Raw genomic sequence first — 23,394 nt, 5'->3', positions numbered from 1 at the left:
ATATCCTTATCAGAATTAATTAGTATGCACAAGTTAAAGTTGTTGTAATAGGCTTTAGGTTAAAAAACATAGGAAACCTACAGTTTTCAATTGTTCTCACAAGTACCTCTTTTATGCACAGCATGCTTTTGTGCTAAAATCAGATTATTATCGTTCCTACTACTTACAAAATTCTGTTTTATTTAAAATATGCAAAAAATATAAAATGTATTAAATATTCAATTGAACATGAAATTAAGTTGATAGTTTTCAGCTGGAAAATAGAAAACTTGTTGGATTTCTATATGATTATTTTCTTCACATCACTTCCATAAACCTAGTTAAGCATCTAATACTTTACTCCTAGTTCATTAATCTTTCCTTTTCCTGTCTGAGATTTTACATCAGAAAATAGTACATGCAGTAAACTTCGAGAATGTATCTCAGTCAGCTTTTTAATCGCATGCTTTATGTTCTTTTTTCACTTTTCTTATTCATTTATGTTGTTTAATAAAAATGAGACATATTTTTTTTAAGTACTAAATTTAAAGTTACACAACTGTTGAAAATTACTCTTGCAAGTTTTAGATACTCACAGAAATAACACCAAGGATGGAATCACAAGATCTAATGAAATCAATTAAAAACATCTTAATTAAAAAAAAAAAAAAAAGATTGTGTATGCATAGATTTGTAATATTTTCCATTACTTTTTCACAGAGTTGTGGGCATTCACTCAGTCTAGTATATGCGAATTCCCTGAAGAAATGCCACTAGCATTAGCAATGACAGTTGCACATTGGAAAAAAAAACCCAAACCAACAAACAAAAAACATTACATACGGTCTTGAAGATATGCTGTTTCTAGTTCAGTGGGGGTTCAGGAAGGGAAGATGATGCGTTTTGAGACTTCTGTTAGTTCACTAACCAGGAAGCTATTTGTAGTATGGAACTTCAAGGGAAAGAAAATTATGCATAACCTCCAAACAGTATAAATGGACCATTGGTCCATTTAGAGCTGTTCAATTGACAAAGAAAATAACCATCAGTACAATGCAAGCCCTGGATGATTTGTCTCTGTTTCACCGACTGAACGTATTTATTATGTTTAGTGTTTTCTGCATTGTTCGTAAATACTGTCAAAATTATTCATGAGGGCTCTCTGGATTTAAACCACAATTCTTCAATATAATGGCAGGTCTGTAAATGTGTTTAACCAGCAAACCTCTATTCATTACACATGTAGATTTCCCGTATACTAATGGGATTAAGCTACATAGTCTTTACACACAAAGTCACAGTAATGCCTTTTTTTTCCTTGAGCTTTAAAAAATTTAGTAGTTCCTTATCTTTGTCATAAGCATAGTGTATCATTAAAAGGCACTGTGCTATCCAATTTGATTTCCTGTTTTACAGATGTGATTGCACACCAGGATATGTAGGTGAGCATTGTGATATTGACTTTGATGACTGCCAGGACAACAAATGTAAAAATGGAGCTCAGTGTACTGATGCAGTTAATGGATATACATGTATTTGTCCAGAAGGATACAGGTGAGAAGGATCTGAAGACAGTAGAAACATGTATGTCTTCTGTCAAATTTGGGGTTTTTTTCTTGGAAATACTGATATTTTTTTTCTGTTTTCATTTAGTGGCTTGTTTTGTGAGTTTTCACCACCAATGGTTCTACCTCGCACCAGCCCTTGTGATAATTATGAGTGTCAAAATGGAGCCCAGTGTATCATAAAAGAAAGTGAACCAATTTGTCAGTGTTTATCAGGCTACCAGGGTGAGAAATGTGAAAAATTGATTAGTATAAACTTCATCAACAAAGAATCCTATCTGCAAATCCCTTCAGCTAAGATACGCCCCCAAACCAATATTACGCTACAGGTAAGTTTGCTTGTGTGGTAGATACTCTTTTCTGGAAAAGAGAGTAAATGACTCTTCATGAAGTGGAAAACTACCCAAAGTTGTCAATGGCTCCCTTACAGAGTTTTTCACAGTTTGAGCTAAAAATTTACAAAAGTCAATGCAATAACTTTATATTCCAAGTGAAGTAGATGGGCTTTTGGATAGGAAGAGAAAGAATTTTGTCAGATTGTCCTTCAAGAGAGAATTTTTTAATGAAGTAATAGACTATGGCAGTAAATTCAGAGATTCTCTTAATATTGCATTTCAATTTAATATTCATTTTTTAGTTCTTTCTAAGAGTTTCTTTCTTTTAACTAGATTGCCACGGATGAAGACAGTGGGATCCTGCTCTACAAAGGCGATAAAGATCATATAGCAGTAGAGCTGTACCGGGGTAGAGTGAGGGTCAGTTATGACACAGGATCATATCCAGCCTCTGCTATTTACAGGTGAACCTGGATGAAAGAAATTTCTAACTGAAACAAAAGCTGTATTAATTCCTTATGTCAAGGTCACATTTTTTAATAGATGTTTAAAAGAAACGTATGCAAATGAATGTATTGTTAGACACTCAAAACCTCTTGCCAAAAGAGATGAATTGCCTTGGCAAAATAACTCTAGTGCAGATACATCAGGAAGATAATATATTAGTTGATGCATTAAAACTGAGAAGAGTTAGCTTCCAGCAGAATATTTATACATTTGTGTCAAGTTCACATGTAGAAGTGGAATTTTTTCCATGTGTAACTGACAAATGATTTCCTAGTGTACCAGGTAAAATGAAGAACTCTACTGCATAAGCAGAAATTAAATGGAGGCTTCTCTTCTGTGCAAGGCAGTCCTATAATGTGGGACTTTTCCCCAGCAAGTGAAAACTGAAAATTTGATTCTGAAAAAAGGCAGTACCCTTGAAAAAGAAATGGGTTTTGCTTCCAAAGTCATTAAGAAACAGAATCTACAGCTGCTTCTGGAGCATGATTTTTCAGGGTCAATTTTTAAGTCTATTTCTCTGGCTCTCTGAAAAATTACCACCTGAATTTATGGGGAGGTATTATATAACTTCACAAGAATTTGCACACAGACATTGCAAGAGAGAGCAAAGAGAAAACAGCCATCACTTCTTGGCATTGACTGCCCTCTTGTTGCTAAAAATACCTTCAGAAGTAAAAGGGAAATGTTAAATCAGTTTTCCATAGATCTTATTTTTGCTGCATTTACACCTTTAGGGTTATAAAATCATATCTAGTGTATAATTACTTTCTATTGTTTGTAACAGCTGACACTGTTCTGCATTCTATTACAAATATTTCACTGAAAATAAATGATTTTTAGAAATGATTGCACTCATGGCAATATAAAATCAAAAGCTCAAGTTTATATAGCAGGGAAACAAGGCTAAACTTTTTTAGGTAATAACACTAAGGGAACTGTGGTTTTAGTAGATTACTAAAAGCATTCCTCAGAAAAAAAATCATGCCCATAAAATACAACATAAAGTTGTTTAGAAAAAACATAGCCTTCTCCAATAAGCATCTTAAGGTTGCTTTTATTTTTTGATGTGGTATGTATTTCATAAGGTCTCCTTACAATTCCATGAAATGGTTTAACATATGGAAGTAGTATATGTATATTAATTGTATAAATTTTCATATATTAAAATTGGATTTGACTTTACAAGAGATTGAAGTACCAATCACAAATTTAAAATTGCATCAAACATTCACTTTTTCAAATGTGAAAAATAATATTTTTCTTTTCTGTCTGGGATAGGGCTAAAGAAGAAGTTTTGACTGGTTTTTTTCATGGTTTTAATTATTTTTGTTGATTTTTTTTTGATAGGGACATCTGTCTGAGAATAAGAAGCAATAGGAATCAGGGTCATATGTAGTTTCAAGTTATTTTGGCTCTCATTTGTTTAATCTATTGAGAATACTTCTTCCCATTCAGAACATATACTACCTTCTCATAAATTTAATGCTTTCTCTGGCATTGCTGGAATATAATAAATACTGGTAATTCACACTTGTCCATTTTAGCTTTCTAGAGAAAGATTGGGAGACATTACTCACACTCAGGTAAATTAAACACCATAAACATGGGGATTGATAACAAAGTAACCAATTAACAAACAGTCTCAATTAGGTTATTGTTACAAAACAATTAGAAGCATCTCCCCTACACAGTGAGGTGTTACAGTGTGACACAGTTGTTCAGTGAAGCATTATATACACTGGAAGTATTATTGTTATTATTATTATTAACCTCCATTTTGTTTTGAATAAGTGTGATGGTGAGCTTCTGATATATTTGAAAACTTTCATGTAATGGTCCAACTGTAATGAAGCCTTGTGCCCTTAAGGGAAGTCTGAGGGGATACCTTATTTCTCTTTACAACTATCTGAAAGGAGGTTGTAGCCAGGTGTGAGTCAGTCTCTTCTCCCAAGTAACAAGCAATAGGACAAGAGGGAACAGCCTCACATTGCACCAGGAGAGCTTTAGATTGGATATTGGGAAAAATTTCTTCACAGAAAGGGTTGTCAAGTGTTAGAACAGGCTGCCCAGAGAAGTGGTGGAGTCACCATTCCTGGAGGTATTTAAAGTGTAGATATGGTGTATAGTGACATGATTTGGTGGTGGACTTGGCAGTGCTGGCTTAATGGTTGAACTTCATGGTTTTAGAGGTCTTTTCCAACCTAAACAATTCTATATTTTCATGACTCTGTGTTGGAAGCCATATACACCTTTCCACATTTGTATATATGTTTGTGCATCTAGTGATCCTTGTACAAATTACATATTATTTCATTTCTATTTCAGGTTCTAGAAAGGCGTAGCATAGGGTCTTTTACACATTGTACTATAATCCCTTTATCATTTCCAGTTCTTACCGTTCTACCTTCCTAGAATCTTTATGATATTTCCTGCCCTTTTTAAGGTCTTTACCTTCTTTTCATCCCTTCATTGCATATTGTCTTTCTGTACCTTTGTTACCTGTTAAAGCTGTCTCCTGGCATGTTTCCGGTCTTTCCTTCCGTCCCTCCTTTTGGTTTCTTTCCTCTCTTCCCTCCCTTTATTTTTTTCTAAGTCAACTAGATCTACTCACAGACACAATCTACATTAACCTATTCATTTGCTTTCTGTCTTCTCTATTTTGTCTTTCTCAGCCTTCTCCTTGACTCAATCTCCAATACTGTTTTCCTCACAATCCACTGCTATCCATTACTGATGCTTGCATTATTCAAACTATTTCTTGTGCAGTCCTACCTCTTTCTCTTCCTTCTCTGTTGGCCTAGTTTTTGCTGCTTCTGAATGAAAACCACACAGTTTCGTTCTCTGTTGGTATAACCTTGAAGTAGCTAAGGCAACTCCTGCCCTGTGAGTGGGTTGGCAGGCTCATATCCAGCAAGTACTACTGCAGTCCAGAAGTACAGCTGAAGAGAAGGTGCTAATCATCTGTGTGCTGAAATACAGCCAGCATGGACCAAAAATTTCGTGATCTAGCCCAGTAGTTTGTGCAGAAGTACATTTTCAGGATCTTAACACCTTGCCTCAGTGCATTTTGAGAAAGATGACAAATGGACAGACATGGTGGCAGCCGACTGCCAAAAGTCATGACCTGCAAGGCAGGGGTAATAGAACCATAAGAGGTAGGAGTATGTTCCCTTTACTTTAGGAAACTATTGGGTATGTTTAGAGGACTAAAAATAAGTTTCCTGCACCATTCAGTATGGAAAATTTTAGAAGAAACAGTTGAAGTTTACCAAAATTATAAATAACTAAAATAATATTGTGAAGTAGTGTCATAGCTTAACCCTGGTAGGCAAGTAAGTGCCACACAGCCACTCACTCACCTCCCCTTCCACCACCCCCACTTGGACAGGGAAAGAGAAAAGAAAAAGTCAGAAAAATCATAGGTTTAGATAAAATACTTAGTATTATGAAGAATATTAACTTCCCAGACAGATCCAGTACAAATGGACGATGAATTATAAAAGCAAGTAAGTTAATATATTATGTTTTATCAGTGAGATATGAGGATGACAAAAGAATATTTTAACTAATAATGTTTAGGAACAATGATGGTTAAGAGCAGTTTGGTAACAGGATAGATAATTTGCAAAGATGGAAAGTTGGTTACACTGAGAAGGACTGAAAGGAAATTAAAAAACTGAGATTTTTATCAAGAAATTTAGCGATTTCTTAAGAAAGTGAAGATTCATGTATAGTACAGGGAAAAGAATAAGGCAGGTTGTACTCCACTGAACAATGATGATGTGCCTGAAACAGAGGCAAAAAAACCCCCCAAAAACAAACAAACAAACAAACAAAAACAAACAGAAAAAGCCCAGCCAATAGAGAGATTCAAATAGAAGTTTTATAATATAAATGGCAGACAAGAAATGGTGTGTTTAAAAGGAGTCAAATGAGAGCTGTAAAGCCTACAGAGGCACTTACAGTAACAACAAAGCAAAGTTACAAAGAGATGATTTAATCACGATAAATATGAAGAATTAACAATAACATCAGTCTAGCTGTGTAAAGTGAACGAGAACTGCTTTACCAGTGGGACCTGACCCCAGAAAGAGCCATCATCCCTAAAGCAGTCATAGTCAATCTGAGAAACAAAATGAGATGATGGCACTGCCAAGACCAATAAAGAATATTAGTTCATTGGAGATGATTATTTTTAAAATGTTGATCCACTTGTGTTTTGTTCTGTCTGGACATCATTTTTAAATGTTAAATGTTTTTTACACAAAAGAAAAAGAAAACCCTTTTCATTCTGTAAACTAGTTTTCATCATATGTTCATTGGAAATATGGAAATATGGAAATATTTCTTTCCAAATCATTATTCTTCTACAGAGTACCAGAAGCCTTAAATCAGTTTTTCTTACAGCTTTTCATTAGGATCTATGCATTCAGCTCTCATTTCTCCAATGGAAAATGGGCTAGAAGTAATGTAAGTGCATTGGCAGGAAATATTGCACAGATATGCCTTGTGTTTATTTCCCCTTTAATTTAAACCACCCTTCCCTAGAAGGGCTCCACTCTCTGCAGTAAATTTTTACCAGTAAAACAGTTTAAACCAGAAGCTTTTAATAATTGCTCTTATCAGAGACACATTCCCTTTACACATTATGTTTTATACATCCCTGGAATGACCTCTTGCTATAAAAATGCATTTTCTGTTTTGCTCTCATTCTTTAAAATACTATTGTGTGAAAGGTTGATAAGCTGTAGAATAACAAGTTTCCTTGAAACAAGAACATTATATTAGGGTTTCTTGCTTCCTGAAATCAAAAAGTCGTATGCACTTTGATTTCTTAGCACATTTTTTCCTGGATCCATTGAAATGTGTTAAATAATTTAATCATGGCATCTTTATTATTGCTTTAGCACAGCAAACAAACCTCTTAATACCTTGAGCAAACCTGGGTCTTTAGGAATGATGAACCCTGACCTTTTCCTTTCCCCCCACAGAAACTGGCAGTCTCCCTCCTGCCAACTCCCATAAAGTGTTTATTGTGCCAGTGTCTGCTCTGTCGTATGTTTGCACTTTCACACAGAGCTGAGTTTATGTAAAGCATGCATGCTACCATGCAGACCTTTCATCCATATTGAGCAGAGGCTGCTCACATAGAGTAGGTAATAAATGACTAAGAAGCTATTTAATGTGTCACAGCTGTAAGCAACCACGTGTGCTTCTGATCTGTTCCAGGACAAAAGCAGTTAAGTTAATTAAAACATCACTAAGGACGTTTTAAGGTAATTTGCTTGATTTTTGCCTGGAGGTTTAGGAAGCTAATCCCTTTCAGCTATACTGCTTTCTCAATAAGAAGAGCGAACTGACTGTGTGAGTGTTCAGTCCATCTCAGGCTATGATACAATTGGTTCATTTGAATAACTTTTTTCAAAGGCTTAAGCTCACTCATTTGATGGTGGCCTGAAACAAATAAAGTCTCTCATGGGAATGGTTGTAATGTCTGGTCTCTGGACTACAGCTCATTGTCATACCTTCCATGCAGCCATATATTCAGCTCTCATTTCTCCAGTGTAAAATGGGCGTACAATTTATGCAAGTACAATGATATAGAACTGAGTGATGATATTCTTCCTTCTCTGATGCACTTAAACCGTGTTAAAGCACAGAGTAGTTACCCTGCACTTAAGCACTTCCTGTGTAGATATTGCAGCTGATAAGCATAGGCAGCCATTTCTTGCACCTAATAACCTGAATAGGCTTGCTCTTATACAGCATAAGCACCGTGCTTGAAACAAACATTCTCTGCTTGACACCCTTCAGGTATTCTCCTACTAGTGAGTTCATAGCTTGTTAGGAAGCAGAAGGAAATGGTATATGTAGACAAGAAAAAAGAATTAACAAAATATTTATATTCACTGTACTAGCCAGATGCTAAACACACAGAAATAACTGTGCCCAATAAAGATAAGAAATTAATTTACAGGTAGTGTCAGTGGAGCTGTCTGGACCAATGACATGATTTTGTTGGGCAGGATTAAGGTTAGATGCAGTTCCGTATTTCATGAAATAGTAGATTTATGTATCACCGGACTCCACTCAGGCCTTCGTACTTACAAAATGTGTAACCCATACTCTGCAATATTTGGGATACACAGAGGCACACAAACAAATACGATCTTGGAGTAAAATTAGGATCATATGTCCTCTACTTCTACCTTCTTTGCCGTGGACAGGGACAACTTCCACTAGATTAGGTTGCACAAAGCCCCATCCAACTTGATCTTGAATATTTCCAATTACAAGTCCACAAATTCTCTGGCAACCTGTCCCAGTGTTTCATATTAACCCACCCTCATATTATTTTTTTTTCCTTTATGTCACTTCTTTTACTTTATAAATTCTATCTGATCTAAATCTACCCTCTCTCAGAGTTACCCCTGGTCCTGTTACTACAGGCCTTGGTAAAAGGTCTCTCTCCATCTTTCCTATAAGCCCCCTTTGAGTATTGAAAAGCTGCTGTAAGGTTTACCCAGAGCCTTCTCATCTCCAGGTTGAATGACCCCAATTGTCTCAGCTAACTTCATAGAAAAGGTGTTCCAGCCCTGTGATCACTGTTGCAGAGGAAGGGGTGTTGTATTAGCTTTTAGGCATATGTGCATGTCTTTGCTTAAAACCTAGCTTTCAGGAGACTGCACCTCTGGAGAAGTTCTGTTCTGAAACTCTATTAACTCTTACAAGGAAAGAAGGTAAAAAACTGTTCTAACCAGACCATAAACTGTTTAATATTCATGTTTATTTTGCAGTGTGGAAACAATTAATGATGGCAATTTCCACATTGTGGAGCTGCTAGCTATGGATCAGATTCTATCTTTATCTATTGATGGAGGAAGCCCCAAGATAATTACCAATTTGTCCAAGCAATCCACTCTGAATTTTGATTCTCCGCTGTACGTAGGAGGTAAGAGGATCTTACTGCTTCTTACTAGAAGTATCATAGCTAATTTACTCTGGTAACATGCTTTAATAAACACATGGTAAGAGACTCATTTATTGGGATAACACCTTAAGATGAAACACAAGCAGTTAATCTCAATAGTTTCAATTTTAACAAATAGTATGCCCTCAAACTGAACCTGTTGCTTTTTTATAGTTACGTTTATTTTTTACCACTGCAAAATTATGTAATTTTCTACTGTTACTTAGCATTTTATTATACTGAAGAAGAGTGCTTAGCATTGTTTAGCTACATGAAGATTTATTCATGCCTATTCAGAAAGTATAGAATGGTAGCATTCTGTTTTGCTCATGTTTTACATTGACATTTTACTATTTCACTGTACAGGTATCTGCAGGAAATGATAGCAATGAAAGCAATGAAATATAATTTATGTCTAGAGATCTTACTGCTTAGGGTTGATAGGAGTTAGGACACTAGGTAAGAAGGGAACCAACTGGACAGCTGCCTCACAGTATGTGGCAAGGCTTGTTTTTTATTTGTTTGTTTTGAGAAGAAAGAGTGGTTTGTTTAAGTAAAACTGGTAGAGCTAAAATATTTGAAAATTTTTTGATCATTTGGTGGAATATACTCTGTATAACTATGGATTCAAGCACACTGTTTTAACCAGCAGTTCCTGTTGGAATCCTGATGGGCCTCTGTAATCTAAGTAAAAGTCAGAAAATTCAGCCACCACTTTGTGCCTCCTTACTCACCTTGGTAGCAAGTCTAAGTTCTTAGTGATCAGAGATTCGGCACGGTTTTTAAATACTGCTTATCTTCTACCAATTTTCAGGTTCTACTTTAACCTTATGGTCTTACAGGAGGCATGTAAGGAATCTCCTTCTGATTTGTTCTTTCTGTAAAAAGAACACCTACTTTCTTTTTCATTTTGTCTAATTCTTAAGAACTTTTTTTTTGTCTGAGAATAACATTTTAGACTTAAGCATCTTGCCTCCTTGCAAAAAATTATGCTACTAGTAATACATTTGTGAGATGACTACTTTCTCTAGAAAAGGTGCTAGTTATCCTCTTTCTAAATACACAGAAAAGCTCAGGGTACTTGCTCAGATTTCTCTCTAATGGAAAATAAAACCAGCTGCTTTTGATCCTAATCAAGAATTGACTATTTCTCCTATAAAACTGGTATAACAAGTGCCTCAGTTACAAGTGATAAGAAGTAACATGACTTATCTGAAAATTCCCATTATTCCCTTGAAACACTTCAGGTTTTTGTCAGATCTTTTCGAATTTTGTCATTGCCTCCTCCCATCTAAAATGGGAAGAATTATAAGATAGAATTCAATGTTAGCCATCACTCTACATAGTAACAGAGAAAAGAATTAATGTTATCAAATGTATTAGCTGCCTTTAAAATTGCTTCACATCATGAATCTTCAAAGGAAGATTGCTCTGTGGAAGCACATTGCATTTTTTCATGTGTATCACCTCCATTGTTTACACAGTATCCTGTGCTGCTATTTTTTGGAAGAAGAGTTGGTCCTACATTCTAATAAGTCAGTGTGTGCTTGCTTACTTGTATTGTCAACATCACTTTGTTTAATGACTGTTGAGGCCATTTGCACTATTTGAAAGCTGAAGGTAGTGCAAAACAATCCCTCTGTCTATTACAGGCACCTTTTGATGAAATGAGGCTACACTGCCAACTATAAACATTCATTCAGGGCACATTCTTGACACTGAGATGATGATTTGTGACATATGGTTCTCTTCCTTGCTTCTTCACCTTGAAGATCTGTGCCTCCATTAGCAGAATCTTACTCATCTGCCTCGTCATTTAGAAGTATCAGAAGAATAATTTTTTTAAGTTCCTGTTGGAATCCTGATGGGCCTCTGTAATCTAAGTAAAAGTCAGAAAATTGGTTTGATTCCTAAGAGCAGCAGTCTTTTTTGTTCTAGTGAATATTCTTTAGAGAGGTCCTGTGTTCTATTTCAATTCCTCATGTTCAAGATTCAAGCAGACAATTATTTCTACTTTCATAGAAAATGTTGGCCCAAAAAAAAATTGAAAACCAATATTATAAGAACATTATAGCAAAATAAAGGAAAAAAAAACCCAGTAGGTTGATGGTCAGCTCTTAAGATTTTCTGTTCTTTATCTATGTTTATCTAATTTATCTACTTACAATTTTAAAATTCTTGAGCCAGTTACTTACCAGTCTTGTATCTTTCTTTACCCATCTTTTTGAGAGTCATTAATTTTTTTCTTATCCAACTGTATCTAGATTTTTAGAGAATTTGATCACACATTTCCATCAGTTAAGAACTTAAATTCTCACTAGGATTTTATGCAGTATTTTTATCTTTGCCAAAATCTTAGTTTGACACCTATATCATCACGTAGCTTACGCTTACTTTTGCCACTTTCCTGCTAAAATGGCATTTCTGATAAGCATCACCTCATCTGGCAGGATGAAATTGAGACTTGACAGCAAGCCCTTGCGTGGTGTGTGCTTTCATTCCCTTTCATTCCCTCTTATTCCCTCTCTCCCTGCCTCCCCCCAGCTTCTTTTTTGGTTTTTTTCAATGTTATTCTTGGGTCACAATATTTAAGTTGGTTCAGAAGGAGTAACTTAACATTATTTTTACCAAAAAACTGAGCTAATCGATTTAAACTTTTTTTTTTTACCTTTTTCCAACTGTATGGCTCCTTTGTGTGGTCAGAATACACACGCTAGATATTTTTCAGTCTTTCTATAACAAATTTCAGTAAATCATATTGCAAACCCATGTCTTTTTGTAAGAAGTCTTAAGGGACAATCTGTTTCTTCTCAAAAATTCTTCAAAGGCATCACAGACATCACTGATACTTCACATTCTTCTCTTAGAAATTAGAGCATATTTCACTAGTTGAGAGTGGCCTCTTGTTTCATGGATGTCCCTGTTTCTGAGACAGGTAGGGTATCAGCTGCTTCTCATTTGTGCCTGCTCATTTCTAGCAGCTTCTAGAATGAGATACTAATTTTGACAGTTTTACTGTATGACTTATTTAATAGAGGGCTTACCATTTACCTCCTTGAGCAGTAATTGATTTGTAGTCAGGTTCAGTGACCAAAAGCTCAAAAGAGGATGGGAACTACTCTCTTACCTTACCAAAAATAGATCTGAAATATTTCTCTGCATTGTTTCTATGGCAGTTCTTTCCTAACTGGTAAAGAACCTTATATAAAAATTATCTAAGAAAAATTGCTAAAGCTTTTGCACACACTTTGGCCTTCTAACTTGCTGGAAGAAGCAAAAAGTGTATAGGCTAAAAGCTTGTGTATATGCTTGCGTTGTGTTTCCAAATGTCTTCCTTATTAAAGACAAAAAAATCTCTGAATCACGTGTGATATACCTCCTTTTATCTGGTATCATACATGCTTATATGGTTCCCAGAAATAACATCTAAATTTCCTCACACAAGTATAACAGCTAGTTTAGCATTGCATTGGTGTGCTTAGCTTTATACACCTTTTATTTTTACAAAGGGTAATTTCAGTACATCTATTCTGCTATGACATACTTCAAGTCATATGCCTAAACATTTGCTGAGTGTTGCTTTCAAGAGAGACAACAGTGTGAAGGGGCCTTGATGACTCTACCTTGTCCATGGTTTGCGAAAATGGCAAGTAGATGTGAGGAAATGGGAACTCATGATCCTTTGCTGTCTCAGTCCTTTAATACTATAGTTCCATGCCAATTTTACTGTGGTAGTTTGACCTGGGCTGGATGCCAGGTGCCCACCAAAGCCGCTCTATCACTCTTCTCCTCATCCGGACAGGGGAGAGAAAATATAATGAAAGCTCATGAGTTGAGGTGAGGATGGGGAGAGGTCACTCACCAATTACTGTCATGGGCAAAGCAGACTAAACTTGAAGAAATTGATTGAATTTATTATCAATCAAAATCACAGTAGGATAATGAGAAGTAAAAAAATTCATAAAGACACCCTCCTCCCTCTCCTCTCTCCTTCCTGGGCTTAACTTTATTCCTGATTCTCTACCTCCTTCCCTCAAGCAACGCAGGTAGACAGGGAATGTGGGTTACAGTCAGATCATCACGTGTTGTTTCTGCCACTGCTTCCTCCTCAGGGAGAGGAGTCCTTCCCCTGTTCCAGCGTGGGGTCCCTCCAGTGGGACAGTTCTCCACAAACTTCTCCAACATGTCCTTCTCACGGGTTGTGGTTCTGCATGAACTGCTCCCAGCATGGGTCTCTTTTTCCCCACAGGGTGCAATCTTTCGGGAACAGGCTGCTCCAGTGTGGGTCCCCCACAAGACCAACAGAAAACATGCTCCAGTGTGGGCTTCTCTTTCCACAGTTCCACAAGTCCTCCCGGAGTCTGCTCCAACACAGGCTTCCCATGGGGTCACAGTCTCTTTTCAAGCATCTACCTCCTCTGGTGTGGGGCTCCTCCATGAGATGGATCTCTGCTCCCCCATGGACCTCCATGGGCTGCAGGGGGACAGCTGTGTCACCATGGGCTGCACCATGGGCAGGCTGCAGGGAAATCTCAACTCTGGCACCCGGAGCACCTCCTGCTTCGCTGACTTTGGTATCTGCAGAGTTGTCCCTCTTACTTATTCTCACTTCTCTCTGGCCGCAATTACTTCTGCACAATGACTTGTTTGGGTTTTTCTCCTTTTTAGATATGTTATCACAGATGTATTACCACTGTCACTGAGTGGCTCGACCTTGGCCAGCAGCAGGTCTGGCAGCTTCTCACAGAAACCATCCCATAGCCTCCCTGCTATCAAAACCCTGCCACACAAACCCAGTGCATTTCCTTGACTGATAAGATCAAAGAAGGTTAGGCTCTTCAACAGTATGGATGCAATATTGTTCATTTCTATAATCATTGAAGCCTAGCACAAACGAAATTGCAATAACCTCTAAATGAAAGGCAGGTCTACTTGATTAGGTTGCACAGCACTCTGCATTACTCCTAATTGTTCAGTGTAACTATAGAATGTCATTACAAGTATCGGTTTACATGGTTAAGGAGCAACTATGCAGAACATTGCCACTTTCTGTCATTATCTAAGTACCAGAATGAAAATTGTTAATTTTGCCTAGAAATAATGCAGTTAATAAGAATATTTATTTACAGGTAAAACCAGATCCTTTCCTAACACTCAGTGCACTTTGATTTCCTCTATTTGTGAGTCTCAGGAGGTAGTTAGGCATTTGTGTATTCACGATTGGAAAGTAATATCTTAAGGACTACCTACTATAGGCCAATATGTTGGCAATAAGTTAAAAACCAAACAAAACAAAAAACAAACAAACAAAAAAACCAAAACCAAAAAGAAAACGGGGTGTAGGAGTAGAAGAACCTTCATATTTACAAGAAAACAAGGTTTAAGAATAACGTTCCTTCTGAATTAATCTTAAATGATTAACCAATCATAACATGATAACTGCATCACATATACACCTGTAAAAGCTACAGACTCTAACCAAGGAATTATCTCGAAAATTATCAACATTTGGAGGCATTTGCCCTATCTAGAAATATATACACAAAAGTAGTTTAATGTTGAATTATTTTTATTATTGACTCTTTTAGACTGTAAGGGCAAACTGCGAGTGTCTTTTATTTTTATTTTATTAATCTGTTTTTGAGACATGCTAAACAAAAGTATTTTTGAAAGTAATGGAACCTCATCTGTTAAACTTTTCTTTCCAAGATATTTTCCATAGTAAAATTTCACATTTGAAATGTGTGTGGCAGCTCCAATTTGATGAATTGGTCTTACTAAATTCTTCTGGATTTGAGTATCTTATCTTACAAAAAATCATCAGCTGCTGTTTTTCTGAGATTCAGAAATTATGTGCTATCCTGGACTTAACTTCACTAGCTCAAAACCAGGCATCTAGCTGACCTTCTCAGAGTTCTGAGGTTCTTGTATGATGAGGTCTGAAGTGTGACCTAGAGACTTGCAGGTTTGGAGCTGATTTACATGCATGCTTGACAACCAGGACGATTTCCAGTTGATTGTTCATCACTAGTTTATGGTTGTAGTCTGAGTATCTAAGAATAATTAATTAAGAAGAAATCTTTCTTTAAAAATGTGTAAAAGATAGAGAAACTGGTACAGAAAATTGTAACAATGATTACACTGATTATTTGCTATTATTAATTTTCTAGGCATGCCTGTGAAAAATAACATAGCAGCTTTACGCCAGTCTCCAGGACAGAACGGCACTAGCTTTCATGGCTGCATCCGTAATCTGTATATCAACAGTGAACTTCAGGACTTCAGAAATGTGCCACTGCAAGTGGGAATTCTGCCAGGTTGTGAGCCTTGTCATAAAAAAGTTTGTGTGCATGGAACATGCCATGCTACCAGCCAGTCAGGCTTTTCCTGTGACTGCGAAGGAGGATGGACTGGACCCCTCTGTGATCAACAAACTAACGACCCGTGTCTTGGAAATAAGTATGTCTTCCCTCAAGACAGAACAGTAGTATATTATGCATATAAGTCTCCTGTTCTGTGTATTTTTTTTCATAAAAGTTCACACTTGCAAAAGCAAAATAGCCGGGGCATGTAAAAATGAAAACAGCATTCCAGTTATAGTTTATTCTTTCCATAAACCTAATGAGGAAAAGTTCCCAGTTTAGGGAATCAGTTTTGCCTAAAACCTGGGAGGTGCTCTTACATACTTCTGTATGGGCTGCTTCTGTAATGAGTTGCACTCATGACCCTTGGTACAAAAATCATTTAGAAGAAGTTGCAAATGGAAACAGTTCTATTTGCTTACTTATAATTGTATAGAATGAGGAAATAATATTATTATTGTTATTAATAATATTAATATTCTCTACTCTGTTTAAAAAAATTGATATGACATATCTAATATTTTATACTTTCATAGTATCCCAGGCTTTAGCAGGAAAATAGATTTTGATCTTTATGGTAAACTTTTGTTTAAGTCCTTGTGTGCTAATTCTATTTGCTAGTTCTAGTTTGGACATTTTATATATGTCTATAGACAAGTTCATGTTTATAAATTTGTAGAGACAGAAAAAGATAGATATATGTGTATGACAGTTTTGATATTTATGCATATATGTCTTTTAAATTTACTGTAGAGACAGATTCAATTTTTTAGTTCATGGATACCCAGCACAAGAAGATCAGAAACTTCAGAAGTTCAGAGTTCTTCAGGATTTATTGACCTTGGGCAACAAGATATCATTCTGTTTGTCCTTACCACTGTCCCCACTACAGCTTGGCAAACAACTTTTTGGCTTTTGGCTTTGGTTGGGTTTTTTTTAGAGTAAAATAGGCCTGCTCGAATCTTTTGGCTGCTGGCTTTTTCAGTGCTCTGACCTATGTAACTTTTTACAAACTAAGGACCAGTGGCTTGAGTTTGCTAAGAGATTCTAATAAGATGGTTTTCAAGTCCCATTTAAAATGATGTTTAAATGACCTTTTCACATCGTGTGTGGAGAATCTGATGCTTTAAAGCTTTATACAGCAGTTAGTGTGCTTTACAATGCTGTTAGCATTGTTTACATTGGTTATAGACTTTCAGTATCATTAAGTTTTGAACTCTTCCCAGAGCTAGAACAGTGAATTTTTGAAGCATATCGTTATAGAATTTCATTGTTTATAGATCTCTTTCTTACTCTGTCCTCTTTCACAATAACTTCAATGAAAGGGAGTCACAGCAGGTTAAAAAATACAAATGCAACTTTTATCATATCCATTTTATACTTTAGGAGTGAAAAATAACCTCAAACTGTAACCACAAGTCCTACTATAAGAAAAGCCAGAGAATTTCGTTAAACTGTCCATGAAATATTAGATTCTTCAGAGGTTCTTATAACTGTGCACATCAGCACCCAAACTGACTGCTTTTTTGCAGCAAATTACAAAGATATCAGTATCAGATACAGGCAGTATCAAAGGTAGAATTAAGTGAGCATAGCATTAATATTTTGTTTGCTCTCGGAGGTATTGGGTTTGTTTAAGCTGTATACAGTGCTATGAGCTTTTAAGAGAGAAAGCCAAACCAAAATGTATATTTTGAGTGAAGGTGGGCTTTGTTGTTCTTTAGTTCCTGGGGATTTTGTTTCTGTATTTCTTGATTCATCTCTAAATTGTGTCTATTGAATAGATACCTTGTCTCCCTCTAATACAGTACAACATTCTGCTTTATCTGAGAAACAGAGTTGTCACTGTGATCTCTGTTTCAAAAATATAGGTTATCTTTTAGAGATCCCTGCACATCATGAAAAGGCTTAAGACTTAGATTTATTTTACCTAACTCCAGGTGTTTGAATTCAAAACATAGTGACCAAAATTTTTTCTCTAGTCATAAATTAGACTTCAATTTGTCTAATCACCCCCTGGATAATTTTATTTCTGTCCATGACTGTGTATGGAGCTTATGGCAATTATACATCTAACTTGAGTGCCTGACAGAGGTACCTAAAATTAGATGAGATGAAATTGTGCCCAAGAGTTTGCACTTAGCTTGATGTTCCTTTCAGTACAATCTGAAGATGAAATTTAGAGCTTCTAAGAGCAGGTGGAAACAAAAGTATGAGAGCTGGCATTAGCTAAGATTTAATCATCTTCTAAGTCAAGCAAAACTTTACCAAAGATCCTGGCACAGATTGCTTTGATATTTAAAGTAGCCTGTATAGAATATGACATAATGTCAGTGTCACCTGAGTAACTTCGTAGATCAGATGTCCTAAAAGCAGATGTTTTGTAAATGGTGAACAGATCAAATGCTGAACATAATGAAAACTAAACAAAAGCTATCTGCTCTGTGATACTGTCGAAACCTTCAATTTTGAATTTCTTAATAAGTCTTGGAATATCAGACTTCAACCGCAGAAACAATTTGTAATTTTTGTAGGGAACACAGTTCCTTCAAAATACAGACTAATAGGAAAGCTGGAGGTGCTTAAGATATCAATTTTATATTTGCAATTTTTAATCCCAAACTGGTTATGTGAATGGAGGCTACGTGTTGTGCCTTCTGTTTAAATATCCTGTGATGAGACTGATTCCACATACTCTTTTTTCCTCTTAAGTGCCTAAAGCACTTGCACAGAATTAGAGATGGAGAATTGTAGTAGAGATTTCATTGATGAGTGGAACTTGTTGATCTTTATAAAATGAAACTATTTTAAATAGTTAATGCCAATTTTTCAGAGTTGAAAAGTATTGCGCACTTTTCAATTTTATCAAATCTCTTATTTACTGAAGGAGTAGAGAACAAAGAAAAAAGTTTTCAGGAATACAGAATATGTTAGCTAAAAAATTTCAAAATGAAATGTTACTCAGAATTCTTCTTTTACTATGACATGCAATTTTAGATTAATTTTTGCCATCTTGACATTGAAACAAATTATTTTATTTTAGATCAAATGGGATTTTTATTTTTTTTCTTTTTTTAATCTAAAACTTCTCATTTATTTAGGTGGCTGCTACAACCTACTAGGGAGGTTGTGAGCTCGAGGATCTTACAATATAGAGAGGAAAAGCCTTAGAGAGGAGAAACATCGAGAAAGGTGACTGTGGTCTTGAATATCAGGATTGCATTCCTCCCAGCACAGGAATCTTCACTGTGGTGAAGATTCCCAGGTGTTTCCCTGGGAAGCAATATGTAGATAGAAAACATGTCTGTCAGTGCAACAGTTAAAGAGAATAGCATTATATCTAGGAAGAAAGTTATTGACCCTGTACTACTAAAGGAACAAAGGAAAGGGATTTAATTCCAAGTCATCGGTGATGTTTTCAGAAGATGAAATCCCCTAACGTTCAGCTTACACCTAGGAATAGGCAATTAAACATCCTCCTTTTGGGAACCACTACCTCACTCTCAAAGAGAAATAAGACCAGCTGTGCGTTCCCATACTACTGTATGTCAGAACTTAGCAGATGCAGCTTAACTCACAATATTTTTTTGTCTAACAAGATTCGAGGCTGCCACAAATGTTTACTAAAGCTCAACTGAGAGATTACCTAGTGTAATCACCCTGGGTGAGACTTGATAATATGAGACCTTATCTAGTGTGGCCTTCTGCATGAGAACTAGATGAGTGCTGTTGTCTTGCAGTGAAGCAAACACCTGCCCCATACATTTTAAGCCGCTGCTATTGGCAGCTGGCAATGCAGACTAATATATTTAAAGGGGAAGCACATGTTCAGCTTTGAAACTGCCACTGCTTGGGTCAGAAAAGTTTCTGTTAGGAAGTGCCTGACCTGTCCTTGTGCTGGGAGCCCCATACTTCATGACTGACAATTTGGGCTTTCTTTTAAATGATACATGAACCAGAATTTCAGGTGAGTATCAATTTTCTGTGGCTTGATTTTGCTGTGTTCTTCTCAAAAGCATGCTGAAAATCTAGGTAGACAAGAAATGTTGTTTTCAGTAACTGTGACCTGTAAAAGTCTTCCATAACACATCTACAGTGGCTATTTTCTGGTGAGAGAGAGTTTTGTACTGCAGCTTGTTTTGTGTAAACCTGCATACCAATTAAACCACTTCACTGCATCTCACTGAAAAAGTCCATTAGAAACAAAAGCAATTTCTTCTGAGTACAGTCCAAAGTATTTGTAGTTAATGTTGCTTAGCCTGAACTTTGATGAATAATTTATTTTTATTCTCTTGGGCTTGTTTCCCCTGTAGATGTGTGCATGGTACCTGCTTGCCGATCAATGCATTTTCATACAGTTGTAAATGCCTGCAGGGACATGGGGGAGTCCTCTGTGATGAAGAGGATATGCTGTTTAACCCCTGCCAATCCATCAGGTGTAAACATGGCAAATGTAGGCTTTCAGGACTTGGGAAACCATATTGCGAATGCGGCAGCGGATACACGGGGGACAGCTGTGATAAAGGTAAAAAAAAATAAGTAATGTTGTTGTTGTAGTCCTAGAAAATAGCTTTTTTTTTATTAAAACATGAACAGCCAAACACATGAACAGTCAAAAACATGACCAAATTTTTTTTTCCACAACACGCATATTTGTTGCTTTTTTTTTTCTACCATAAGACTTTATCTTGGTGAGAGAAAGATCAAACCTTTCCCATGAATTTGTTTACATTTTGAGGATTTTTTCATCAAATGTTTTGCTGTGAAAACATTTTTTTTGCCTTTATTCAGAAACACATTTTTACTATATTTAACTATTACCTTTTACCTGCTGTATCTCTCTGTATTTATTGTTCCTCTACCTTCTGCAACTGAGAAGCCAAATCCAATGATTCTGCTCCTAGTTTTATCACAAACTCTACTTTTGACCTCTCAGCTTCAACTGATTTATCACAGCGAATTATGCAGGTGAGATGGATGAAAACAGGATGACTTTTCCCCCTACCTTTTTCTTTTTCCTTTGTCTATCAAAGCTCTCCCTCTCCCTCTCTTTCCCCTACCCCAGATGGCATTTATTTTGTATTGTACATAGATGGGAGTAGAACAGAAGAATATAGTTGTAGAACTTTTAACAGATGTCTCATTTTTAGCAGGCTTTATACCTCAGTAATTTATGAAGTTAGTGGAATGTAACTTATATTAAATAAGAGTTTGAATAATATTAAACTCCAGGTCTAATAAATTAAATTGCATGCTCTCAGAAACATTTCCCTATGGTAAACAGAACCAGCTGCAAGCAATGTAGGAACAGAAGATGTGTATTTTTATAAAAGAGGAAAAGATTTAGGCTTCCAATTTTCTTGTCATTGTAATAGCTTCGTATTTATGGTTTACATATACATAATATAAGCTTTACTGAAAACAGGAGGTATAGGGAATAAAAAAACAGCATTAATCAAATTACGTTTGGTAGAACCACTGGTTTCCAACATACAGTCTGAGTCAAACTTTAAATATCAATCCCAAATGCAAATAGTAACACAGCATCTTCCTTAGCGATGTCAACCTTTCTTTCACCTATGTCTCAAAAGCATATCTCTTATTTTAAATGTTGTTTTCTACAGAAATCTCTTGTCGAGGGGAACGAGTCCGAGATTACTACCAAAAGCAGCAAGGGTATGCTGCGTGCCAGACGACCAAGAAGGTATCGAGACTAGAATGTAAAGGAGGATGTTCAACCGGGCAGCGCTGTGGACCACTAAGGAGCAAGAGACGGAAATACTCTTTTGAATGCACTGACGGGTCATCATTTGTGGACGAGGTTGAAAAAGTGGTGAAGTGTGGCTGTACAAATTGTCCCTCCTAAGTGTCCCTGTCACACTTGTCTTTTGAAAATGTTGTATACTTATTGACCGTGTCGGACTAATTAATGCTTCATAGTGGAAATATTTGAAATATATTGTAAAATACAGAACAGACTTATTTTTATTATGAGAATAAAGACTTTTTCTTCATTGAAAAAAAAGATTCAAGTGCTTGAACTGAGACTTCTCATACCCAAGAGGACCTTTGAAGAAAAAAAAAAAGACCTGGTAACATTGCAACAGAGATGGGAAATTTTAACTGCTTTTAACATGGATTCTTCTTTATAACATGCTGAAGATACACTGACACTATACACATGAGACTTTCAACTTAAGAGCTCAGAGATGAAAAATTGACCAGAACACAAGGCTTGTTTTTTCATTTCCGTATCAGTATATTTTGTTGTCTTGACAGACCATACCAATCACTTACCTATGGATGAGGAAGCATTATAAAAGAAAAGAATCAGATTATATAGAAATAACAATTGAAACACATTTTGTCTTTGGAATTATTAAGCATCTTGAAAAGATGGTGTCCCACTTAATGAATGGGAAATAGGAGATACAAGAATATACTATAATCCTGAAATCTCCTGATGATGTATACTTTTATGTCAGCATGTTAGCAAAAGAAGCAGAAAAAAAGTGTTTATCTTCCCTTTTCCAGTATTAATTTTTTGTAATATAAATGTTTTGGGGATGATAAAATAGATTATTGATGGGTAAATTAGTAATAATATGGATTTCTGGTTTTATGAGTTCTAAACAACTCTATACAGTATTCAGTTTCATTGAGAAATATTTATTGTATCAAAGTACATTGTACTTAACCCTTTTAGGCCATCCCTTTTACTGTTTTTCAATGCTTTAATATATATTAATTTATATTTGTCCCAGTATTTTTGTAATTTTTTTTAAAGGACTTAAAAATCAGGATTTTTTGCAATAGAACTAACGTAGCATGTCGTCTTGGGGTAAATGTTTTCAGTCTGTTTTCTCCTTTCCATTCCCTTTTACTTTTCCTTAGAATCTGACCAATTGGTGTCACTGAATTGAAAGTGGTGACAATCTGCGGATTCACATACAGCAGATATTCAGGCACCTTCCAAGAACCCGTAATGTATGACTTTACACTAGATGGCAATTGTAGAGAAGTTAATTTTCCCTATATACAGTACTTACAGAAAATAAGATGGCGTGTAGAAAATGACATTAGAAGATAGATCTTTATAAATTAATATTCCCATGGAACTCTTTACCTTTTTTATAAAAAAAGAAAAAAAGGCTGTGCTATCAAGAACTGTGACTTTCCCCAAATAATAAAACTACTTTACTGCCCTAATGTTCCCCATGTTAACATGTTGCTGCTAAATTATAATGTAGAATTGGTAATCAGTAGTGGGTTGTGTTCTTCTTTCAGTAAAACCCAGGGTACCCTGTAAAAAATGCAGATGTTTTTTCAATTTTATTTTATTATTTTTTTTACAAAAAAGTTAGATGTACATGTGTAATGCAGTGTGCTTTGTCATATTTGGACTGATATCAGTAATGCTACTGATGTTTGTAAATTAAACAGATATTTACTTCATTTACAGCTCTTATTTGTATTCTTCTGAGAAGTTTAAATTGTTTAGCAGCCTTTAATTAAACATCTGTTGCAAAGAATATTTGGTAAAAGACAGAATAAAACCCAACCTCAGATCCCATGTATTCAGTACTGAAAATCTGAAGAAGGAATTATCTTGCGATTATTACACCTAGAGGCAGTGACATCTGAAAGTGTCTGTGCATTATGAAATCAGATGAACT

The 23,394-nt window shown here is 35.9% G+C and overlaps 1 protein-coding gene across 11 annotated transcripts in view; it reads left to right on the top strand.

Annotated features, from left to right (window-relative positions):
* Window positions 1–23,173, top strand: part of SLIT2 (slit guidance ligand 2) — a 268,470-nt gene extending 245,297 nt beyond the window's left edge. For 6 of the 11 annotated variants that reach the window (XM_064653119.1, XM_064653120.1, XM_064653122.1 and 3 more), the window contains 7 exons: window positions 1,396–1,533; window positions 1,633–1,873; window positions 2,213–2,343; window positions 9,184–9,338; window positions 15,527–15,815; window positions 20,032–20,243; window positions 21,343–23,173. In XM_064653119.1, coding sequence (XP_064509189.1) covers window positions 1,396–1,533; window positions 1,633–1,873; window positions 2,213–2,343; window positions 9,184–9,338; window positions 15,527–15,815; window positions 20,032–20,243; window positions 21,343–21,584 — 1,408 coding nt within the window. In that variant the 3' untranslated portion in view covers window positions 21,585–23,173. Of the gene's footprint in view, window positions 1–1,395; window positions 1,534–1,632; window positions 1,874–2,212; window positions 2,344–9,183; window positions 9,339–15,526; window positions 15,816–20,031; window positions 20,244–20,594; window positions 20,687–21,342 lie in introns of all 11 variants that reach the window. The other 5 variants (XM_064653127.1, XM_064653129.1, XM_064653124.1 and 2 more) reach the window with 5 other exon arrangements.
* The last annotated feature ends 221 nt before the right edge of the window (window positions 23,174–23,394 follow it).

Source organism: Pseudopipra pipra, chromosome 4, assembly GCF_036250125.1.
Source record: "Pseudopipra pipra isolate bDixPip1 chromosome 4, bDixPip1.hap1, whole genome shotgun sequence".
NCBI lineage: Eukaryota > Metazoa > Chordata > Aves > Passeriformes > Pipridae > Pseudopipra > Pseudopipra pipra.
Note: the sequence above shows the minus strand (reverse complement) of the source record. Positions and strands in the feature narration are given on the sequence as shown.